Source organism: Epinephelus moara, chromosome 6 (assembly GCF_006386435.1).
Source record: "Epinephelus moara isolate mb chromosome 6, YSFRI_EMoa_1.0, whole genome shotgun sequence".
Lineage (NCBI taxonomy): Eukaryota > Metazoa > Chordata > Actinopteri > Perciformes > Serranidae > Epinephelus > Epinephelus moara.
In genome coordinates this window covers 20,052,546-20,071,840 of record NC_065511.1, presented here as the reverse complement: position 1 = coordinate 20,071,840, position 19,295 = coordinate 20,052,546, and the positions used below count along the sequence as shown (strand labels likewise).

General features: G+C 40.6%; 1 protein-coding gene across 1 annotated transcript in view; it reads left to right on the top strand.

Annotated features, from left to right (window-relative positions):
- Window positions 1-19,295, top strand: part of col14a1a (collagen, type XIV, alpha 1a) — a 171,401-nt gene that overhangs the window by 91,889 nt on the left and 60,217 nt on the right. The window contains exons 26-29 of the mRNA XM_050046615.1: window positions 3,581-3,720; window positions 9,815-9,938; window positions 18,198-18,341; window positions 18,616-18,780. Coding sequence (XP_049902572.1) covers window positions 3,581-3,720; window positions 9,815-9,938; window positions 18,198-18,341; window positions 18,616-18,780 — 573 coding nt within the window. The remainder of the gene's footprint in view (window positions 1-3,580; window positions 3,721-9,814; window positions 9,939-18,197; window positions 18,342-18,615; window positions 18,781-19,295) is intronic.

The window sequence follows — 19,295 nt, the reverse complement described above, 5'->3', positions numbered from 1 at the left end:
CAAAGTGCCTCTGCTGTTTCACACCATCATTTCCCCATTTTACTCTGTGTGGTAACATCCCTAGAGGAAATATTAAAAACACTGGGGTGTTGTTGTCATACAGTTGTCTACCGCAGCAGATTGTTCTGTGTTTCTACTGGTCAAAGTGACAGCTGTGATGGGAGAACTGGATCTCAGTGAAGGGCAAGTGGTCCATAACTTTAATTTTGGAGACAAAAAAATGTAGACTTAGCGCCCTGTGGTCCATTGACCAATAGGAAATGTAGAATACTCAAAAGTACTTTAAAAGTGCTTAAATTACTTTTCTCAGAGAGTAACGTTGGAAGTACTTTTAAAGTAATTGAGTTACGTTACTCAGAGAGTAACGCAGTAAAGTAACTGGTTTATTAGAAAGTAACCCAGTAACGTACTTTGATTACTTTTAAAGTAACCCTTACCCAACACTGGTCGGGTGTGTAGATGCCGCCCTTGTTAAGTCAATGAAAAGAGTCAGGCTTCCTATTATCGGCGGTGTTTATTGGCTTTAATTTTAATTAACAGAATAATGCACAATTTTAAAAATGTCCCATTATCGGCCCGACATATATCGTGCATCCCTAATTTATATGGTAACTGTCATCACCTGACACAATAGTTTATCAGCTCTTGAAATGCTTTTTAGTTCAAATTATACAAAGTCATGCAGGCAAACTTGTAAACTGATACACTCAGGATATGCCAGCTGTCATATATTTGTCATAAACAGAACTTCTGCACAACTTGCAGCAACAGAGGCATGCAATACTTGTCATGTCAGTGTTTTATGTGCACGCTGTGAACTTTTACATCACCCGAACTTTCCTGCATAACTGTAACCTTTGAAAACAGACAATTATTAACAGGTATAGTTTCACACATTCTTATATTTTTTCATGTTTGACTGTGAAATGTTCTTTTTCATTTAATATATATTAGGTGTTTATACTTTTACACTGTGTTTGTTGTTCTGCACTTAATCATAAAAACAAACTTCTTGGCAAAAAATCATTTCTGATTCTGATCCTGATGAGGTGGTAATAACAACCTCTTTCCACTTGACCATTAAGGCAGCACTTTGGAGTACAATGAAATGTTTTGTTTGTTGCCCATGTTGTTTGCTCTCACTGTATGTTTGTATTAGGCCATTATGATATTGCTACAGTGGGCTTATTTTGACCTTTTGAAAAGAAGTGTTTGCAGCTGACAAGCATGTGTGCTTAAAATTTATGCATTTCCTAACTTTAATGCACTTACAGGGTGTATAAAATTTAATCAAGGTTTGTTATGGTAGATACTTGCATTTAAAGTACTTATAAATGGGGTTACAATTGGCTGCAAAAACAAAACAAATATCACTGGGACATTGCTATGTTGGAAAATGTAAGATATTATACAGAGCTATAGTTTTGCTCTTAAATTTTAAACCATGATTGACACCACACTTCCAGTGCAAGTCTTGGTGCTCCGGCATGATTTTGAAACAGGAAACAAAATCATTTATTTTTAATAGAGTGACTTTGTTATGTCAGACTGCACTCATTACACAGCTGTAATCTGTGTTTAGTTTCAAAACATCAACCTGACCTGGAAGGAACTTTGAGGGTGCTATAACAAAATCAGGGAGGTTAAATTTAAGGTAAGCAAAAAGTAAAAGTAAAAAAAAAACATTTAAATGTCTCAAACAGGAAGTCTGCAAGACGTTTACTATATTCCACAGTGACTTTATTGTGTGAACTTTACACCAGCAGCTGTGGGCTGCAGCCTTTGCCAAAATAAAGATATGCTACTCTAATCCTGGATTATTTGCTTATTAACTCAGGCTAAGGAGAGTTAACCTGATCGGTCCCACCCAGCTCCTACTTCACTTTCTGTTTTGCAGCATACAAGGTGCACTTGTGATTGACAGGTGGCTTGCCACGACTCTATAAAACTACAGTATGTACATGTTGGCAAGTCCTCCTCAACATGAAGCAAACTAGAATGTTAACAGTAACACACATTTTCTATTTTTTCTAAACCCAGGAAGCAACGCTAATTGTAAAATAAATTTTCCTTTCAAATGTTTATTGAATCACTTAGAAACTAAAATGTTAAAGGAAATCCAAACTTCTTAAAACTAATTCAAGCTGCAGCAGTGAATGACTCATGACAGGCAAAATATTCTGACTACAGAGGATTTTTCCAAACAAGACGAGCCTAGAAGATTAGGAACAAAGGGTTATGAGTTCACAGTGCGACCCTCCACCTCCCACCCTGACCGTCCTCCTCTGTTCCCGTCTGATGGGCTCTGGTAAAAGAACACTGCACACTCCGCAGACAAGAACCGACACACCCGCTGAGCCCGTCTGTAAGCGTTTCTGTCTAAGTTTCTGACCTTTGTCAGGCCGATGCCTGCATCTGTAATGACAGGCAACCTTTACTCAGGACAGAACCACAAAGATGGGGAAGAGAAAACAAAGGTGCACGTGTGTCAGAGTGGAGGAGAGACGGACTGTAAGAACAACGCGAGTATGAGAATAACACAAAGTGATGAGGAGGATGAGAAAAACAGGCAGAGATGGGGCTGCAGACAGAAAGTAGAGGGGAGTAGACAGAGAAAGACAAATGATCAGAAACACACAGTGGTGGCAACAGAGAGAAGTGAGAAAAAGACAAGCTGTATAAAAGCAGTGATATCGGGAAAGTCATGATGATGAGTGGTGAGAGTGCAGACAGAGAGAATGGAAAAAGTTTCAGTAATATCATCACTTTTTTATCAGCTTTTATTAGAATCAGCCACATAAAACATTGTGATCAAAATATTCTCCGGCTGACCTTTATCTTGACATTTCTGACAAGCATGAGAGCTCCACTTATGAAGTTCTGTAAAAAAAATAAAAAATAAAATAAAAGAATAGCATTTGTCTCTAATGAAAGCCAATAACACAAGCTCTCTTGTACTTTGTTACATATAGAATTACAACCACATTTCCTCATAAACAGTGTCAGATACAGTTACATTTTTTTTCCTGGCTTTTATGGAGGCTGACATGGTCGTGAACAGAGTTTGAAACTTAGCGAAAAGTTTGAAAACTTGATAAAACCACAAAACAACTTTACAGCAGGAAAGCTGAAGGCTACTGGGAGCCATTTAGAAACCTGAGAAGAACAGAAGAAGAAAAGTAACTGATGGACCAGGAATATGAATGAGCAGCATGCAGAGAGAGAGAGAAAAACAAACACATGCAATATAGCACATTTTTATGGTCAGAAAAAGAGTTTGCAACTCTTAATTTTATAGTGTGCGCTGTACTTTTAATCTTTTAAACTTTACAGTGTGCACATTAATCTGAGGGCCCAGCCTTTGCATGTTTACCCTTTGCAGGCGATGTATATTTGCAGCACTTCATTCTATGCATATTTACTCAGTCTCCGTCGGAGTCTGAATATATTAGGCATCCAGTTAACATTCAAGTTATGCCTTGTCCTCCGAAGACCTTCATTCTATATGAAATTACTTTTTTAAGTGCAGAGACAAAGATGATGTGTTGACGAAATCTGTGTATCTCTCTTGTCCATCCAGTGTGTAAGGAGGCCAAGGCTGACCTGGCATTCCTGGTCGACGGTTCCTGGTCCATCGGAGACGACAACTTCATGAAGATCACACGTTTCCTCTACAGCACTATGGGATCGCTGGATCTGATTGGTACAGATGGAACCCAGGTCAGTAGAGTTGGATACCGAACTCACTACTTTTAAGGGTACCGACCAAATTATGTCAGTACTACTAATTACTGATTCACATTAGAGTAATTGGTGACAAATGTGGGTACCTGAGAGCACATCTAGGTGAGAATGCTGGGTTTAGACGAGAGGCGGAAGTGCTGCAAAATGCTCCCCAAGCCTGGAAGCCGGCTACTGGGTTCAACTTCAGACAGGAGGCGGAAGCATCCCGAAGCCAGGCAGCCGGGCACTGAGGTCCATCAGCCACCCAGCGGCTGCTCTATCAGCCGCTCTGTTGGCCATTGCATCAGCCGCTCCATTGGCCGCTTCGTCGGCCACTCTGTCAGCCTCTTTGTCGGCTGCTTTGTCAGCCGCTCCATCAGCCACTCTGCAGCCTCTCCATCAGCTGCTCCGTTGGCTGCTCCATCGGCCTCTCCGTCGGCCGTTTTGTCGGCTGCTTTGTCAGCCTCTCCATCAGCCACTCAGTTGGCCAGCCCATCAGCCCCTCTGTCAGCTGCTCTGTTGGTTGCTCCGTCGGCCTCTCCGGCGGCCGTTTTGTCAGCTGCTTCGTCAGCTGCTCTGTCAGCTCGCTCTGCTCCCCAGCAAGCCAAAGCTATTGCTACAGCACCAGTCTGCTGCAATAGTTTAGCCGTCTGGTGTATTTTCTTTTTTTTGTACTTGAGTAATAACTTTGTCACTGCTAGACGAGCAGACACCCACACACAAGCAAACAGACAGATGAAGACATAAGATTAGCTCTATGTGCGATTGGAAAAGAGCAGAGAAAGTAAAAGGAAAGTACTGGAAAAAGGTATTGTTGTATTGGTTAAATGTCAACGGTACCCACAGGTCAGTCATGTGACCGCGGGGAGAATGTCTAATCCCAAAGAAAAAAACTCAAGAGTAAAACAGTAATGAAGTTTTACTTGTTTGCTTGTACCATATTTCTCTTTTCCCAAATGCCTCATTATATGGGGAAACATTTCTGAATTAAAAATGTTAGAATTCAATCTTGACCAGCTGGGCTTGAATAATGTTGCAGTGAGTCACCTCGGAGAGCTGGTATTCACATTAATGACCGCTCGTGGTTCTTGTGTCTAGTCTAAATGTCTGTGTCTAGTGAAAATTACTGTATTGCCAGTTTGTACTGTATCATAAGTTACCCAACAGAAATACAAATGTGCCTAATTTTTGTTCACTTGCTTTGTAATTCATTTTCTTTGTTTTAGCATTTTTTCTCTGAAAAATGGGTGCTCATGTGAAATTGAATGTAAAGCAGATGCTGGGGATCCAGCCAAAAGTAGCCACAGTGAAAACCATAAAAATGATGAAATAAAGAAATTCTATGTCATAGTGTAATCTGTGGGTAAAGAGCCCGTTCACAGACGACAGAATGTTGTGAAAAATATATATTTGTTCATTTTAAATATTGTGGGATAATCCCCCAAAAGAAGAAATATTACAAACCCCTGCATATTCTGCAGGGGTTTGTAATATTTCTAGATGTGGTGTTTTGCAAGCACAGCACAGTCAGCGTCTAACATATAATAAAATTCACATATATCCAATAACCCATCACCCCTCAACTCTTCAGCTCTAGCCAGCTACTTCATACTCTGTCCCCCATCTCTCATATACTGCATTCATTTCACCTTCAACTCCTCTGCAGAACAGACAGAGAGAAAAAAAAAATAATATCCTTTCAAATCTATCAGAAATAGACTTTCATTCAGTAGATAATAAAATAATGGAGACAAGATGCTGTACATCCATAATGAAAGGATGGAGAATGACTTAATGTGATGACTGCCTCAAGATCTGCAATTTGTTTACTGTAACACCGTGTCCTAACAGCAAACAAGAGTCTGACTATCACACTACATCGTGTTACACCACACCTGTCCACACTGAAAGATGGAACAGCATTATGCCATGTAAACAACCTGCTTACCTATCAGCTGTGCACACAGAGGCGTTAGATGGAGATGTAACCACTGAAGAGATGGGCGATTTTATGAACCCAAAAAAATGCATGACAAATTACAAACCAAGAAGTGAACAACTGGGCCTATAAAACAGGTCAGTGTAACATAACTATACTGAATATAATACAAGGTGTTAACTAACAAACTGACCTGTCAAAATGACACACGAGGGAGCATATATAGGGGCTTGGCCAAACCAAATAATACACAAGGGGCAACCAAAATGGACGACAACTACAACTACATACAAAGCAAAACTATTTAAACCCCAATCCCCCCCATGACATGGCAGCATATGGTTTGAGTCAGTGAGTTGGCTCCAGGATTTAAGGCTGAATCCAAATGCCCAGATTTCACCGCACTTGCAGACTTGTGGACTTTGCAGGCGTGTTCCCGTGAAGTCTGGGAGTGTTAAGGTCTACAATTCATCCAGTCCACAAGGGGCCTCAAGTGGACTTCCTGTAGACTTCCAGAGAGTCCACTTGGGGTGCAGACTTCAGCAGACTTCACTGATTTGATAACCCACAATGCATTGCAATACGGATGTGATGTTGTGGGTTTTTCAACTGCTAAAAAAACCCTTATGAATGTGTAAAAATAGTTATTGATAGTTTATTAGAATGTTACTTGAATTGTGTAGGCCAGGAATTATATTCAACTTACTTATTTACAAACATTTCTCATTACATATTAATACATATTAATATATTAATATATTTTTGTTGAGTCATAAAAAAGGCTATACATGGGATTTATATATATATATATATATATATATATTATACTGTGATATTTACTAGAGGTGACATACCATCACATGCAATACAGCCAACAGCAAGTAGGTTATTAGTAGCGTCAGCCCCCCCTAGTGATTTCCCTTCTGCCAGCTGCAACCTTATTTAGGTTTTTGTATAACCTTGTGAACCAGCCGTTCCTTATCCATTGCAGCATAATGTGAGTGACAGGAATTAAATGTAATGGAGTGTACGACAAAGGTTTAGCTCAAAGCGGTGCACCACAATGTGCTGCGTCACTCATGACCAGTTAGGACATTCCAATGGAAACCAATGCAATCTAACGGATTAAGTCGCTGACACTCTCTCGCATTACATCCAGTTAGGACACCTGACCTGCTAGCTATTTCTTCCTTCTTCCCATACAGAAATTATGGACGTGACAGACATTTGCCCAAACAATGACTCTTGACCAGCCTGAGTGTACCCTTTGTCCTTTTGACCCATGTGGGCTTGGCTCATTTATCGTTTCAGGAATGCTGCTGCTGTTGGCATTAATTGATTCTGGAAGGATGCTTTGGAGCAGAATTTCACCCGATTTTCTTTGGCTGTCCCCTGACACATCAGCATGACCACACAGCACTGTATCTATAGAAAAGTTTAGAAAAGTGAGGAGGAACTTTAAACCCCCAGTGACTCGATCTTTACTTTCTGGAAAGGCTTTCCTCTTAGTTGCTGTGCAGTATTCGATTAACTCTGCTCATTTGCTGCCACTGTGTTTTGAGCCAGAAAACATTACTTTTCTGGCAGGAGTGGTGGTCGTAATAAGTTAAGTCTAGATGCATTAAAAAACTGGAATAGAGTTCAGATGGTTCAAGCATCGACTAATATGCTATCAACTTGATTCTACCATGAGCGATACTTTGAATCATGTTCCTGCAGTGAATATTACCAGCTCCACTGCCTCAGAGGGATCTCATGTATCCGGTTCATCAGTAGTAATGCCAGGCTCTAACTTGGGGCAGTAATTCTCTATCGTCATTGTGAACTAATTTCTTTGTGCTACTTGCCCGCGCGGCCCCCCCACTGTGTCAGCAGAGCTCAGCTGGTTCATTTGTCACACTGTAGAGGTGCTTGCTAAACCTTTTTCTTTCATTTGTGTAATGTCTGCTGTTACGCAGTTTGCTACCCTCGGTGTGCCCCATAACCCTCTGGCAGAAGGCTACCAAGAGCAAAACACAGGCTGTAATGTGAGAGAGTTGGCTGTACAGTAAAGAGAGAGTTTGGCTGGTGAATGTAGACCGCCCTGAGCCAACAACAGCACCATTAGCAGTCTGGAGGTAATGATAGTTGTTCTCCTCTCTTAGAGTAAGCCAATTAGATTGATTATAGCGCTGATTTGGGAGTTTGGACACATATATATTTTCTGTGAATTTTCACTCAGAGACTTGCACAGAATAAGGCTTTTATATCTCTGTCCGACATCGTGGTCTTTTACTTTATGTGCTTGGTGTGAAAAATATTAAGATCACCAGCACTTACCAGGTTGAAGAAAGGTGAAACCTGTGATCTGTTACTGCTTTCACCCACTGAACCATGAAAATGTCTCACACTGGCATTTTGTGTGTAATGCACAGTTTAATTTGTACAGTATTCACTTTGTGGGGCTGTTTGGGCTACATACCCAATTTGTATAATTACAGTGTTTCCTGCAGTGAAAAAAAGGCAGCATCTGTTTGATACTGTTAATGCTGTTCAGAATAAATGCAGAAATTTCCGGTGATAATGAGGTAACTATTAGGTTTTTGGACCCAAAACACAGACATTTGGCTTTACAGTGCTCACATAATGCCACACGGGCTGCTCGGAGCAGTTTGCTTTCTTGGTTATTATTTTGGACGAAGCAAATCTGTACAAACTAAGCAGCAACCTTCAGGCCAATGTGAAAGTGCCAAAAGCTGCAGTTCCTCGAACGGCCACTTGAAGCTGGCTACAAAAGGAAGTCACTTTCCACTGAACCCCATGTTAATACCACAGACTGTAAAAATAATGGATGTAGCCACTGTGAGCAGCTGTGTAGGAGTGAGGGGTGGGTCTGACTCACAGACTGTGGTGACAGCTTGCAGACAGCCTGTCGCTCAAAGCGTCCCTACCCTTAATTATGCGTAACTTTAAGTCTCAAAGTATAAAAGTCAAACCCCATACAGTTGTCATGAATGTTTAAAATAGCTAGAGAGATGAAAACCGTATTTTTGTACCAGGCTGTAAACATGTTTATGTCTGCTGTTAAGTGGGGCATTTTAACATGGGGCTCTATGGGGATTGAGTTGCATTTGGAGCCAGCCTCAAGTGGCCATTAAAGGAACTGCAGTTTATGGCACCTCTATGTTGACTTCATCTTTAAGACCCAGAGGTTGCCGCTTGGTTAAAATTCCCAACTTTACAGCAGATATAAATATTTTTACAGCTGGAACAAAAACAGTTTGGTCTCAAAACATTCAAAGTAAGGTTAGTGAATTTTTTTATAACTCACCTGTTTCAGTTCTTCGAAATATGGCCACCTTGGGTCACTTCTGGTTCAGAGACTGCGATGGCTAAAATGCCAGACTTGAGGCTTCAAAACCGAAGTCCACAAACCAATGGTTGATGTCACAGTGGCTATGCAAATTATTTTTGTAGAGTCTGTGGTACAAACACGAAGCCTGTTAAGACCAACCTTATAATGTGACCTCAGCATTCTGCCCCGCTGCTGCCCCAAACACTTTCAGTGGGTGGGGGTACTCACCTTGACAGACAAACTCCCTAAGCCAGTCAGTGTAACAAAACACAGAGGAACATCTTCATAACCTATGGAACCAGTTGATAAATTTAGCTTTTGCCAAATCCAGTCAGAAGAATGTCAAACGTTTTTTTCCCCCCAAGAAACTCTGCAAGTGTATACTTCTTTTGTTTAATTGTTGTTGACTCTATTTCTGCTTGTTAAGTCTACTAGGAAGCGTTAGCTGCCATTTCTATGCTTAGCAGTGTTGAATGAAATGCAATCCCTGACTGGCCCAGATTGCATTTTAATTTCTGCAAAGTGTTTGGGGCGGCAGCAGGGCCAGACTGATGGCAGAGAATGAAACAGAATGTTGAGCTCATGTCATCAGGACTTTCTTACTAGGCTAACAAACGCACATTCTAGTTGTATTGTGACTGACATGAGTGTGAGCAGATGATTGAATTTTTATTTTTGAGTGTCTTTTATTATTATTTCCTTTAAGGAAAGTTTAAAACAGCAGGGGTCCAGAAGATGGAAATTCAACTTTGTATAATTTGATCTGAAGTGTTATTTGAACTTATTTCACTTATCTTCCTGTCTGTCTCTCTCTCTAGGTTGCCATCGCTCAGTTTAGCGACGACGCTCGGACAGAATTCCAACTTAGTTCCCATGGCAACAAGGAAGCGCTGCTGGAAGCAATTCAGAAGATCAGATACAAGGGAGGAAACACCAAGACAGGTCAGGGCAATATGTTATTGGTTAATGTATGAATTTTTCATGCAATACTACAAGACGGGTAATTTCAAATGTCAAGTCGAAATTTACCTCAACCCGTTCACAAATCAATTCCACTGGAGGTTTCCATGAGTAGCTGTTCTTGAGCTTTCAGCTGTATCACACAGTCTTCCTCAGCAGATAGAGTTTGACCATTTTTCAGAATGCTTTTGCTCATTTGTCCAAAATTTCATGACAACTTGGCAAACTTTGAGTTGAGATAGATCAACCACTTTACAGCAACTGAGATCAACTTTAAACCTCGACTTACCAAGAACAACCTTGATAAGCAAACTTAAAGAAAGCATGTGAAATCTGGAATATGTGTATGAAAATGCCAGTTTTCACCGATATCAGGATACTTGTTGAAACTGTCACATACTGCAAAGAGGCAAGACTTTGAATGTGGGGTTACAAGCTTTTTAGGGTTGTCCAGCTGTGCTAGTAAACACAAGGTGGATGTCAGTAACTGCTAAGTGCTGCTGTGGCTTTACAGGTAATACTGGTTGTTGAGAGGACTCGGCTAAATTCTTGGTCATGGCTCAGTGTCTGTTCAGAGTAATTGTGTCCTTGAGCTTGGCTATCAGCTCCAGGGCTGATCGCACTATCATCTCCCCACTTATCCCTTCCTCCCCCTTCTTACTCATGTCTCTCTCTTCTTGCCTCCCCTCCATCTCCTCTACTCTCCTGCCAACCTCCTACTGTCCTCTCCTCCCTCTCTTTGTTGTCTCCCCTCTCTCATCTTTTCCCTTTATTATTGTTTTCCCTCTTTTTCTTTCAGCATTCCTCCTTTTTTGTCCCCTATTTTCGATCTTCTGTTTACTCTTGTGGCCTTCTTATTTTGTCCTCCATACCCCCTATACATACATCTAGTGTACTGCCTTACAGGTGGAAACAGGTGGAGTTTTAGCTGACAGGGCAGTGTTTGTGTTTGTGTGTGTGTGTGTGTGTGTGTGTGTGTGTGGTCTACAGCAGAACAGAAAATAAACCATGAAATCTCATCTTACCCACACAAAGAGAAAGAGGGGGCAGCCAGCTCTCACATGGTTCGGCTAATGCTCACAGACTCACACTGTCCCCCTCTCCCCTTTTCTCTTTGTCTCCCACCCACACACACGCGTACATACATGCACATAAACTACCTCAGCATGGAATTAATCCTCTTCAGCAGCTCACACATAATGCCTTCTCCTCAGGCTTCAGACACCCACACAGCTTTTATTGTTTATATATATATATATTCAGCATCTTAATACAATACAGTCTTTGGCTTTTCTTTGATATCTGATGTTGGCAAAAAATGTTGCACATTTGCGATCTGTCGTTAGCGTAGCTAGCACACATTAGCTCGGAGGGCTAACTTGGCTTGTTTAATAAATTATATGAATGCTACACTGTCACCCTAAATGCCCGGCCAATCCTTGCTGAAACTCACAAAAGATATTTTTTTAATGTTAAAATATGAGGAAAATATGAATGTTGAATTGTAAAATAAGCTGAATTGTATCAAAAACTGTGCAGTAAAATACTTTTAGTTGTTACAAGGTCATAGTCAGGGTCATCTTGACAAGGATTACATTGAAAACTTTTGCAAACTTTAAAGGTAAACATTTATTTATTAAATTTATGAGAGTTTAAACACATTTTTATTGTGTTACAATATTATTTGAATAACACTTTTTTAACACAATTTGTACAACAAGATGTGTGATCTGATTATAACTCTTGATTATAAAATAGATCTGGTAACTAGAACCTGTTCTATATTTTAAATTATATATAAATATATTCAGAGAATTTATTAAAATGTATATTATCTATTTAAGAGACTTCAGACAGGAGTGAACAGTATTTCCTGTTCTGTTCAATGAACGTTTAATCATGCTTTAGTTTCAGTCGTAGACAAAGTACACAGGTACTCCAAGTCAAATATTACTCCAATGAAAGTGTATTTTTTTTATTTATTTTTTTTAACACCGGGTCCTTCTTGAATCCACAGCTAAAGTGAAAATGCTGAGTAAAAATATTTCTAACCATGTAAGACAACTCGCAGGCAAATCCATAAACAGTTATTTGACCAAACATAGTACATAAACAGGAGCGACTAAGTGCAGCCACCTTTGTTTAAAATATTAATCTGGAATCAAACAAATATTTACATACCCTGACATGCTTTCTCAGGTTTGATGGTGATTTCTTAGGCCGTGATGAAGTTTGTGCGCAGTAAATAGAGCATTTAAAAAGACCCAAATAATTCTTCATTTAAAAAACTTCAAACATGGACTTGAGGTAAAGCCATTGATGATCTATGGGGGAATCTTCATCTTTACCTGCTGCTGTAGCCACGGTAACACTGCATAACCAGATACAACCACCTGCTGATAACCTCTCCTCTCTACCGGTCTCACCAGTGAACTGCCCAATCTGAGTGGCACATGCGTGAGGTAGAGGTACGGAAACATCAATTCAACAAACAAACCACATGCAAAACTGCACCATCACAGTTCATGGATTTTTGCATTTTAGAATAGAGAAAAAAAAATGTCCATTGACTTCAAAGCAAACATAATGAGAGCCTTCATAGAAATGCAGTTGAGTCAAAAGTACAATATTTTTCTGTCAAAGTGAAGTGAAGTGGTCAAAGTAATAAGTTTCCAAAAATAATAATGCTCAAGTTAAGTACAGATACTCAAAAACTGCACTAAAGTAAATGGACTTTGTTACTGTCCACTGTTTGGTGTTGATATTTTCCTCTCATTTGTGATTCTTGATGCTCAACCATACAAATTCTATGTTCTTCAGACACACATATACTGAGCTATTATACTCTGTACCTAAACCTCCCTACATACATCTTACTCCTTTGGTCCTTGTAGAGATGGATCAGTAGTTGTTCTGGCTTGCATTACAACCCTTAAGTTTGCACTCCAAACCCAAACTATTCCTTTTCCCTCATTCTTAAACCTCAGCCTCTCCTCAGAGACCCCATCAGGGCCCCTCACTGGGTCTAATTCCCCCGAAGCCCTTGAATAAAAAACTGTAGTGTTTTGCCTCTTTAACCCCGCGCCTCTGGCAGACATATCTGTGTGGATACAACCGCTAGCCAACGAGAAACCCCACAGCTTTAATGCCTTTTTTATGCTTTTACTGTAAATGGCTAGCTTAGTTTATATCTTCTGTCGTATACCCCTTGGGTCAAGCAAACACACTGTAAATGCATTTTAATATGTGCTCAAAGCAATGCATAGATTCACAGCAAAGTTACAAACTCCAGTCAGCTCCATAAAGGATTGTTTTGTAGGGGGTAAAACTGGATAGTACATTTGGGTTTCTCAATCATGTTTATCCATTCTGAAACTTTTTGTTAAAAACTGCTTATTTAAGGAAGCAACCTGCATCAGCTCCTGGCTGCTGCGGTAACTATGAGGGATGAGTACTTTGCTCGATGGCACTGCAGAGGTTCACGGAGCAGAAACTGCTACTTATTCAGCTTCTGTGCCAACTTCTATTGCTAAGTCTTTTCTCACTACCCATTTTATAAACAGTATGTAAATGATGCCTCCTTCTTTAAGACTTTACAGTCTGTTTTTTTCCCACAGTCAGTACCCTCTCATGCGAGTGTGAGGGCAGAGTATGTTGAGGATTCAGGGTGTTGAAGCTGATATTCAGGGATCTGGCTTTTCACTATGCATTTATTCATTAAGGTATTAGTGAGCCTCTGACTGGCTTGGTGAATGACTGATTTAAAGTAGCTGTAATAGTCTTTATCCCTGTATATATACTGTAGTGTGTGTGTGTATATATATGAGTAAGTGTGTGTGTCTTCTGAGATTGATTTTCATGCTCTACATGAGTAATTGTGCTAATCCCCGTCTCTGCTTGTACAGTATATTCAGATTGAGGAATTGTGAAAAATGTGAGCTTGTGGGCAAGTGTGAAGATTTCTTTGTATGTGTGTGTTGAGATGATGGACTTCCAGTATGTAAAGCAGTGTTGCTTTTAATCCTTAATTGTACATTAATATCTTCACACATTAGATCACTAAAGACATGATTGGCTTTGTGCTGCGATTTTACTTCAGCAGCCAGTCTGACTGCTTCAGCTGTAGTAATGCAGTTGTGTGAGACCCTCACACAATTTTCAAGGTTTATGAGTCTTTTATGAGTTCAGGAGTGGATGTATGAATGGCCTATGAATGAGTTTCAGTGACTATAAAAGCCAGCGAGACCCATTCAGAATCCATTGTATATTTTCAATAATGCATTTAATTGTCCAATTTTATTTCTGAGGAACTTACTGTAACTTTTTAAAGATTGGAGGACTTCATAGCTCTTGCTGTTCACAATAACCCTGACACAATGTCACAATCTGAGTGTCCGTAAACAGATTTATATGCACATGTTGAGGTATCACACTAGAAAAGGTGTATGGAAATGTCAAACTTTGACAAAACTTCCTCAAGTACACAAAATAGTTTTTAAGCTCACTCAAGGTGGGTTTGCCTTCGTCTGAAAATTGGGATTTGGAAGCGCGCCTTTGCCTCATAAGTTCTGACGTAGCAAACATTTGCCTCACATGACTGATCAGCTGTTTCCACTCAGCTTCTTCCTGGATATTCCCACTAAGACGCAATTTGTCTTCGTCTCTGGACAGCATGAAACATGGCCAATGCTGGCTGACAGGAAAGAACAATTTAAACTTGCCCAATTGAAACAAATTCCTGAAGACCTCTCCCCGTTTTTCTCTCACAAATATGGGTTGAATTGCCAGTTTGACTTGTTTTGTTTCAAATTCACAACCTCTACTTCTCCTAAACTGTGTACTGGCAGATTACAGACTTGCGTAAAGTGTAGGATAAAGCCTACTGTATCGTGCCAAGTTCTTAGGAAACTATGCTTTGCGGAGTCTAGTTTGTTTGCTCCAAACCAGTTGATGGAAATGTGCCTAATTTGAATTTCTATCTTGGCAACATTTTAAAAGTTTGCTTAAAATTTGCCAAACAGTTGAAAGAAAAAACAGATATAATATCCTCACCTGCGGTCACAAAAGAACAGGGAGAAAAACTCTATACTTAATTATATTTCATCAACATTTTGGATGCTATAACAGGAGACATGCTTTTAACTATGTTTGTTTTCTTCCATTGTGTCCCTTCTTAAATGACAGTGAGATAATTGGTAAACTGTTGCCAGACAGGAAGCCAAAGCCAGACTGATATGGATTTCTTCACACACACACAATAAGTGATGGATCGCTGATACATGACAGGCTTTTGAACCCAAGATCCACTGACATGTTTTTGTTTTGTTTTTGCTCGCCCTCCCTCCACGTCTGACCCCTCTCGTCTCTCTTCATCCTTATCCTTCTTTTCCAACTTTCCCCCCCCCCTTCTCTCTCTGTGTGCTCCTACCTGCTCCCCCCTTTCGTCTTCCACCACCCTCCCAACCCCTCCTCCTGCTCATCCCCCCCGTCCCCTCTGCTCCATCCTGTGTCTCACTTCATGCCTGGCTAGCTGCTGTAATTCCAGTCTCGCCCAGCGTGATCAGAGGACAGTGTAGAAACAGATGTATCACTGGCAGATATCTGACAACACAACACTTTACAGGCCAAGCACTCTATCATTTGTCATCACTGACAGCCCAGTGAAAGAAAAAAAAACAGTAGGAGGAGGCGGGGATGTAGTCTGAGGGTTGGTTTGGTCAGACATTTGGAGACAGAGACACCCTCAGGTGTCCAAGAGGTGTTTGGTCAACTGAAAGGCCGATTTACTGCTTCATCTGGTTTGTTTTTATTGCAAAGTTCCCTCACACTCAGCACCTCTCTTAATAACTGAGACACACTCTTGAACACATGAGAGGAGTGAGAGGAGAGAGTGTTAAAGGACAGAGGGAGTTAAGAGGATTAATGGCAGCGATTGTCCATTTAATTATGAAAAGGTCAGGTGAAGATGAGTAGATGAGCTTTTTGAAGTATTAATGCAAATTATGATGGGCAGTATGCAAAAAGTGGCATTAAATAAAAATGACCTACCTGTGCGTGGTGATGATCAGGGGACTGTGCTCATTAGTTTGCATGCACAGAATGAGTATATCGCACACGCGCTGGTGCTTATATTCAGTGTGTGTGAAGTCTTCAGCACTTAAGACCAATTAAAGCCATGAAGGACACATTGCAGGTCACTTTCTCCGTCTCTGAGTAACAATAATGCTTTGCAAAACTACAGATACGTTATTTGCTAGTTTCGTACGCATCATATGAACAATTCTAAAGTGGTGTAATATATGAGCTGACTTTTTCATCTTGAGTTGGAGGGGATGGTGGGTGGCGTGTCACCGCTAGGCAAGATGCATGCCAAGCTGCTGACCACTGCAGACCACTGTTCGAGAACAGCAAAACAGGTTGTGATTTATTGAGTCATTGCTGTGCTTCCAGTGGCTTTTTAGGCACCAAACATGAACGTTTTGTGGAGACCTGTTGCTGTTTATCCAGCAGGGATAGTGGCTCAAAAAAACAGTTGTTTTTTACTTAGATATAGCTGCTTTCCCAGCTGGGATTGTGCCCCCAGAACAGGTAATATAAGACAAAAGATTATCTTTTCCCAACCATAACCAAATGATTTTTGCATATATAGCATATCCATAGTTTGCTGAAAAGTGCAGTGCCAACATTTTGTTTAGTGATTGGGTTGTTCAACAGAGGTCAAGCTCACTTTAGTCGTCAGCTGTAGAAAAAGCTGTCTGGAGGCAAATAGATGAAGAGAAATGTGATTTAAATAATACTGTGCAAGTGAGCATGATGCTTTCAATTTCATCTTTAACCTTGCTAATGATCTGACTGTTTTGATTTTTATTTTTGCACATAGTGCGTCTTAGAAGACGTGAGGCACAACTATACACAAGGTATCATTCAGTTCACTGACAAGTTTGTATTGAAACCACATTGGCTGATTTGTTGTGGGAGGGTCTTGAAACCTTTCAGAGCTGTCTAGACAGATCTTTCTGACTGATTAGGTCCATTAGCAGGTGACGTGCACTCTCTCAAAAGTTCATCTAATTTTAGCTTTTTGACAGACTGAATTTAACATTTCCATGTTTGTCTCATCCTTCAGTGTTCAGGTCTCATTGAAATACATCAGACAGTGTCTGCTCGCTGGCATATTTTAAATGCTAATGGCAACCCGGCCTGAATCTGGTTTCAGGAGCTTTTAGGTCAATTATTGTCATGTAATAATTATGAAAATGTATTTTATTAATGTCCCTGGAAGAATAAAGAATACTTGTTTTTTTTTAATTAGCAGGTACATTAAAATTGTAGCAAAGGTCACAGGCATTCACATCCATGCTAGAGGTGGGGGAGAGGATTTTAGACTGTTAATGAAGACATCTGTGCTTTCAATGAGTCTGGTTTGCCAGGCGTCTATGCCTCTGTTCCAAAATGTTGCACCAATGAAAAAATTAAGCTTTATATCAGAAGAAGAGTGGTGGGGAGAGGGTAAAGCACTACATAAAGGACCATAGTAATGGTTTTGCATTTTTAGTTTTAATATGAATGTGAATATCACTGCTGAACTATTTCATTTTTTCATTGCGTTATTCCTTCAAGGCGGCCATTGGTTCAAATTTATTTAACTACAACATGAGAACTATCTTGCAGAGACTTGAAGATGGTTTGAGTTAAGTTCTCACAAAAAAAATCACTTGGCTTTAATTTTTCTCTGTTGTTATGGTTCAGTCAGAGACACTTACATCAAGGAATTCACCATTTGTAACAAATGTTTATACTGTACGATTTGGCAGAAAAGCCTCTGCTGTTTGAGGGAGCACTCAAAGAGCCTGGGGAGCAACGAGGATTCTGCTGAGAAAGCCAATCCTCCCTTAATAAACATACATGAACATTAAATCAACTATTTGAAATATCACATAAGGAGGAGGTGGGGGTGCTGGAAGGAGCTGCGTCAGCAAATGGCGCAGGCCTAAACGTAATCAGTGGAGTCCCAGTCATAAGTGTCTGAATTTAATTTCCTGCTGTACACCTGCAAGGATATGGGTGAGCATCACTAGCTGTGAGCTGTGAGTGAGCCAGTGTTTTTGAGGTATATTGGGAATAACAGATCCATCCATAACAGAAGGTATAAATGCCAAGTATAAATGGGTATATGGTTAAACGTGTAACTGTACTGGTATGGCTGTTAAATCAAGAGGTTTCCTTTTTGTCTCCCATCAGGTCGGGCCATCAAACATGTGAAGGAGTCTATTTTCACCCCAGAAGCTGGAGCTAGAAGGGGCGTTCCTAAAGTCCTGGTCGTTCTCACTGACGGACGTTCACAAGATGATGTCAACAAAGTGTCCAAGGAGATGCAGATGGATGGTGGGTATTTTATTGACCCAACAGAAAAAGTCAGTGGTAGTTTAGTAAAGCTGATTATCATTGATAAAGTAAGTTGTGTGTGTTGGAGGCCAGATCCTCATTCCCCCTCTCCATTCTCTGATGCTTTATGTTACAATTTACTGTTATAGGACATGAGACTGTTCAACCATTAGTTTAAACTCCATAACTCCAGCAATGTGTTACATTACTTCTCTTAATCCTTTCCACTGACTTTAAGCTTGAAATTAATCCTCTTGTTTAACTTCATTCTCAGGCTACATCATCTTTGCCATTGGCTTTGCCGACGCAGACTACGGGGAGCTGGTGAATATTGCCAGCAAGCCCAGCGAAAGACATGTCTTCTTTGTGGATGATTTGGATGCTGTGAAGAAAATCGAAGAGCAGCTCATTACTTTTGTCTGTGAGGCCGCCACCGCCAGTGAGTAACACCTTATGTTTAAAACAGAGAGAGGGAAAGAGACCAGGAGGAGAGTTCAGAAAGGACTCTTGTTGGTGGAGAGACACAGACGGTGACGTAAAGGGGACCTTTTAGGCCCTGTGTCCACATAGCGCCTTTTCTGGCAGAAAGGCGCTGGAAGGGCGCTGCGGAGCGCTGGGATGAAGCGTCTGTGCGCCCCCAAAAAAAACGCTCATGAGGGTTTTCGTTTCTATGACAACAATATCTTGACAATTCCTGTAGCCGCGCAGTTTTGCAGCATCGCCTCTTTGTTTTTTATCTATAGTTTGACATTTCTTTCACGATTAGCACCAACCGGAAGATGTTTGTGCTCATATTATGTTTGGATGAGCTTAATAGTGATGTCCCTGCTGTCACTGCTCAATCTGACAGACGTACATGTAGAGCAAGGAGGATGTGGGTGCATGACACTAACCGTTGGAGGCATCAATACGGTGAATACCATCGCCTCGTCCAAGAGCTGCGGTTAGATGGAG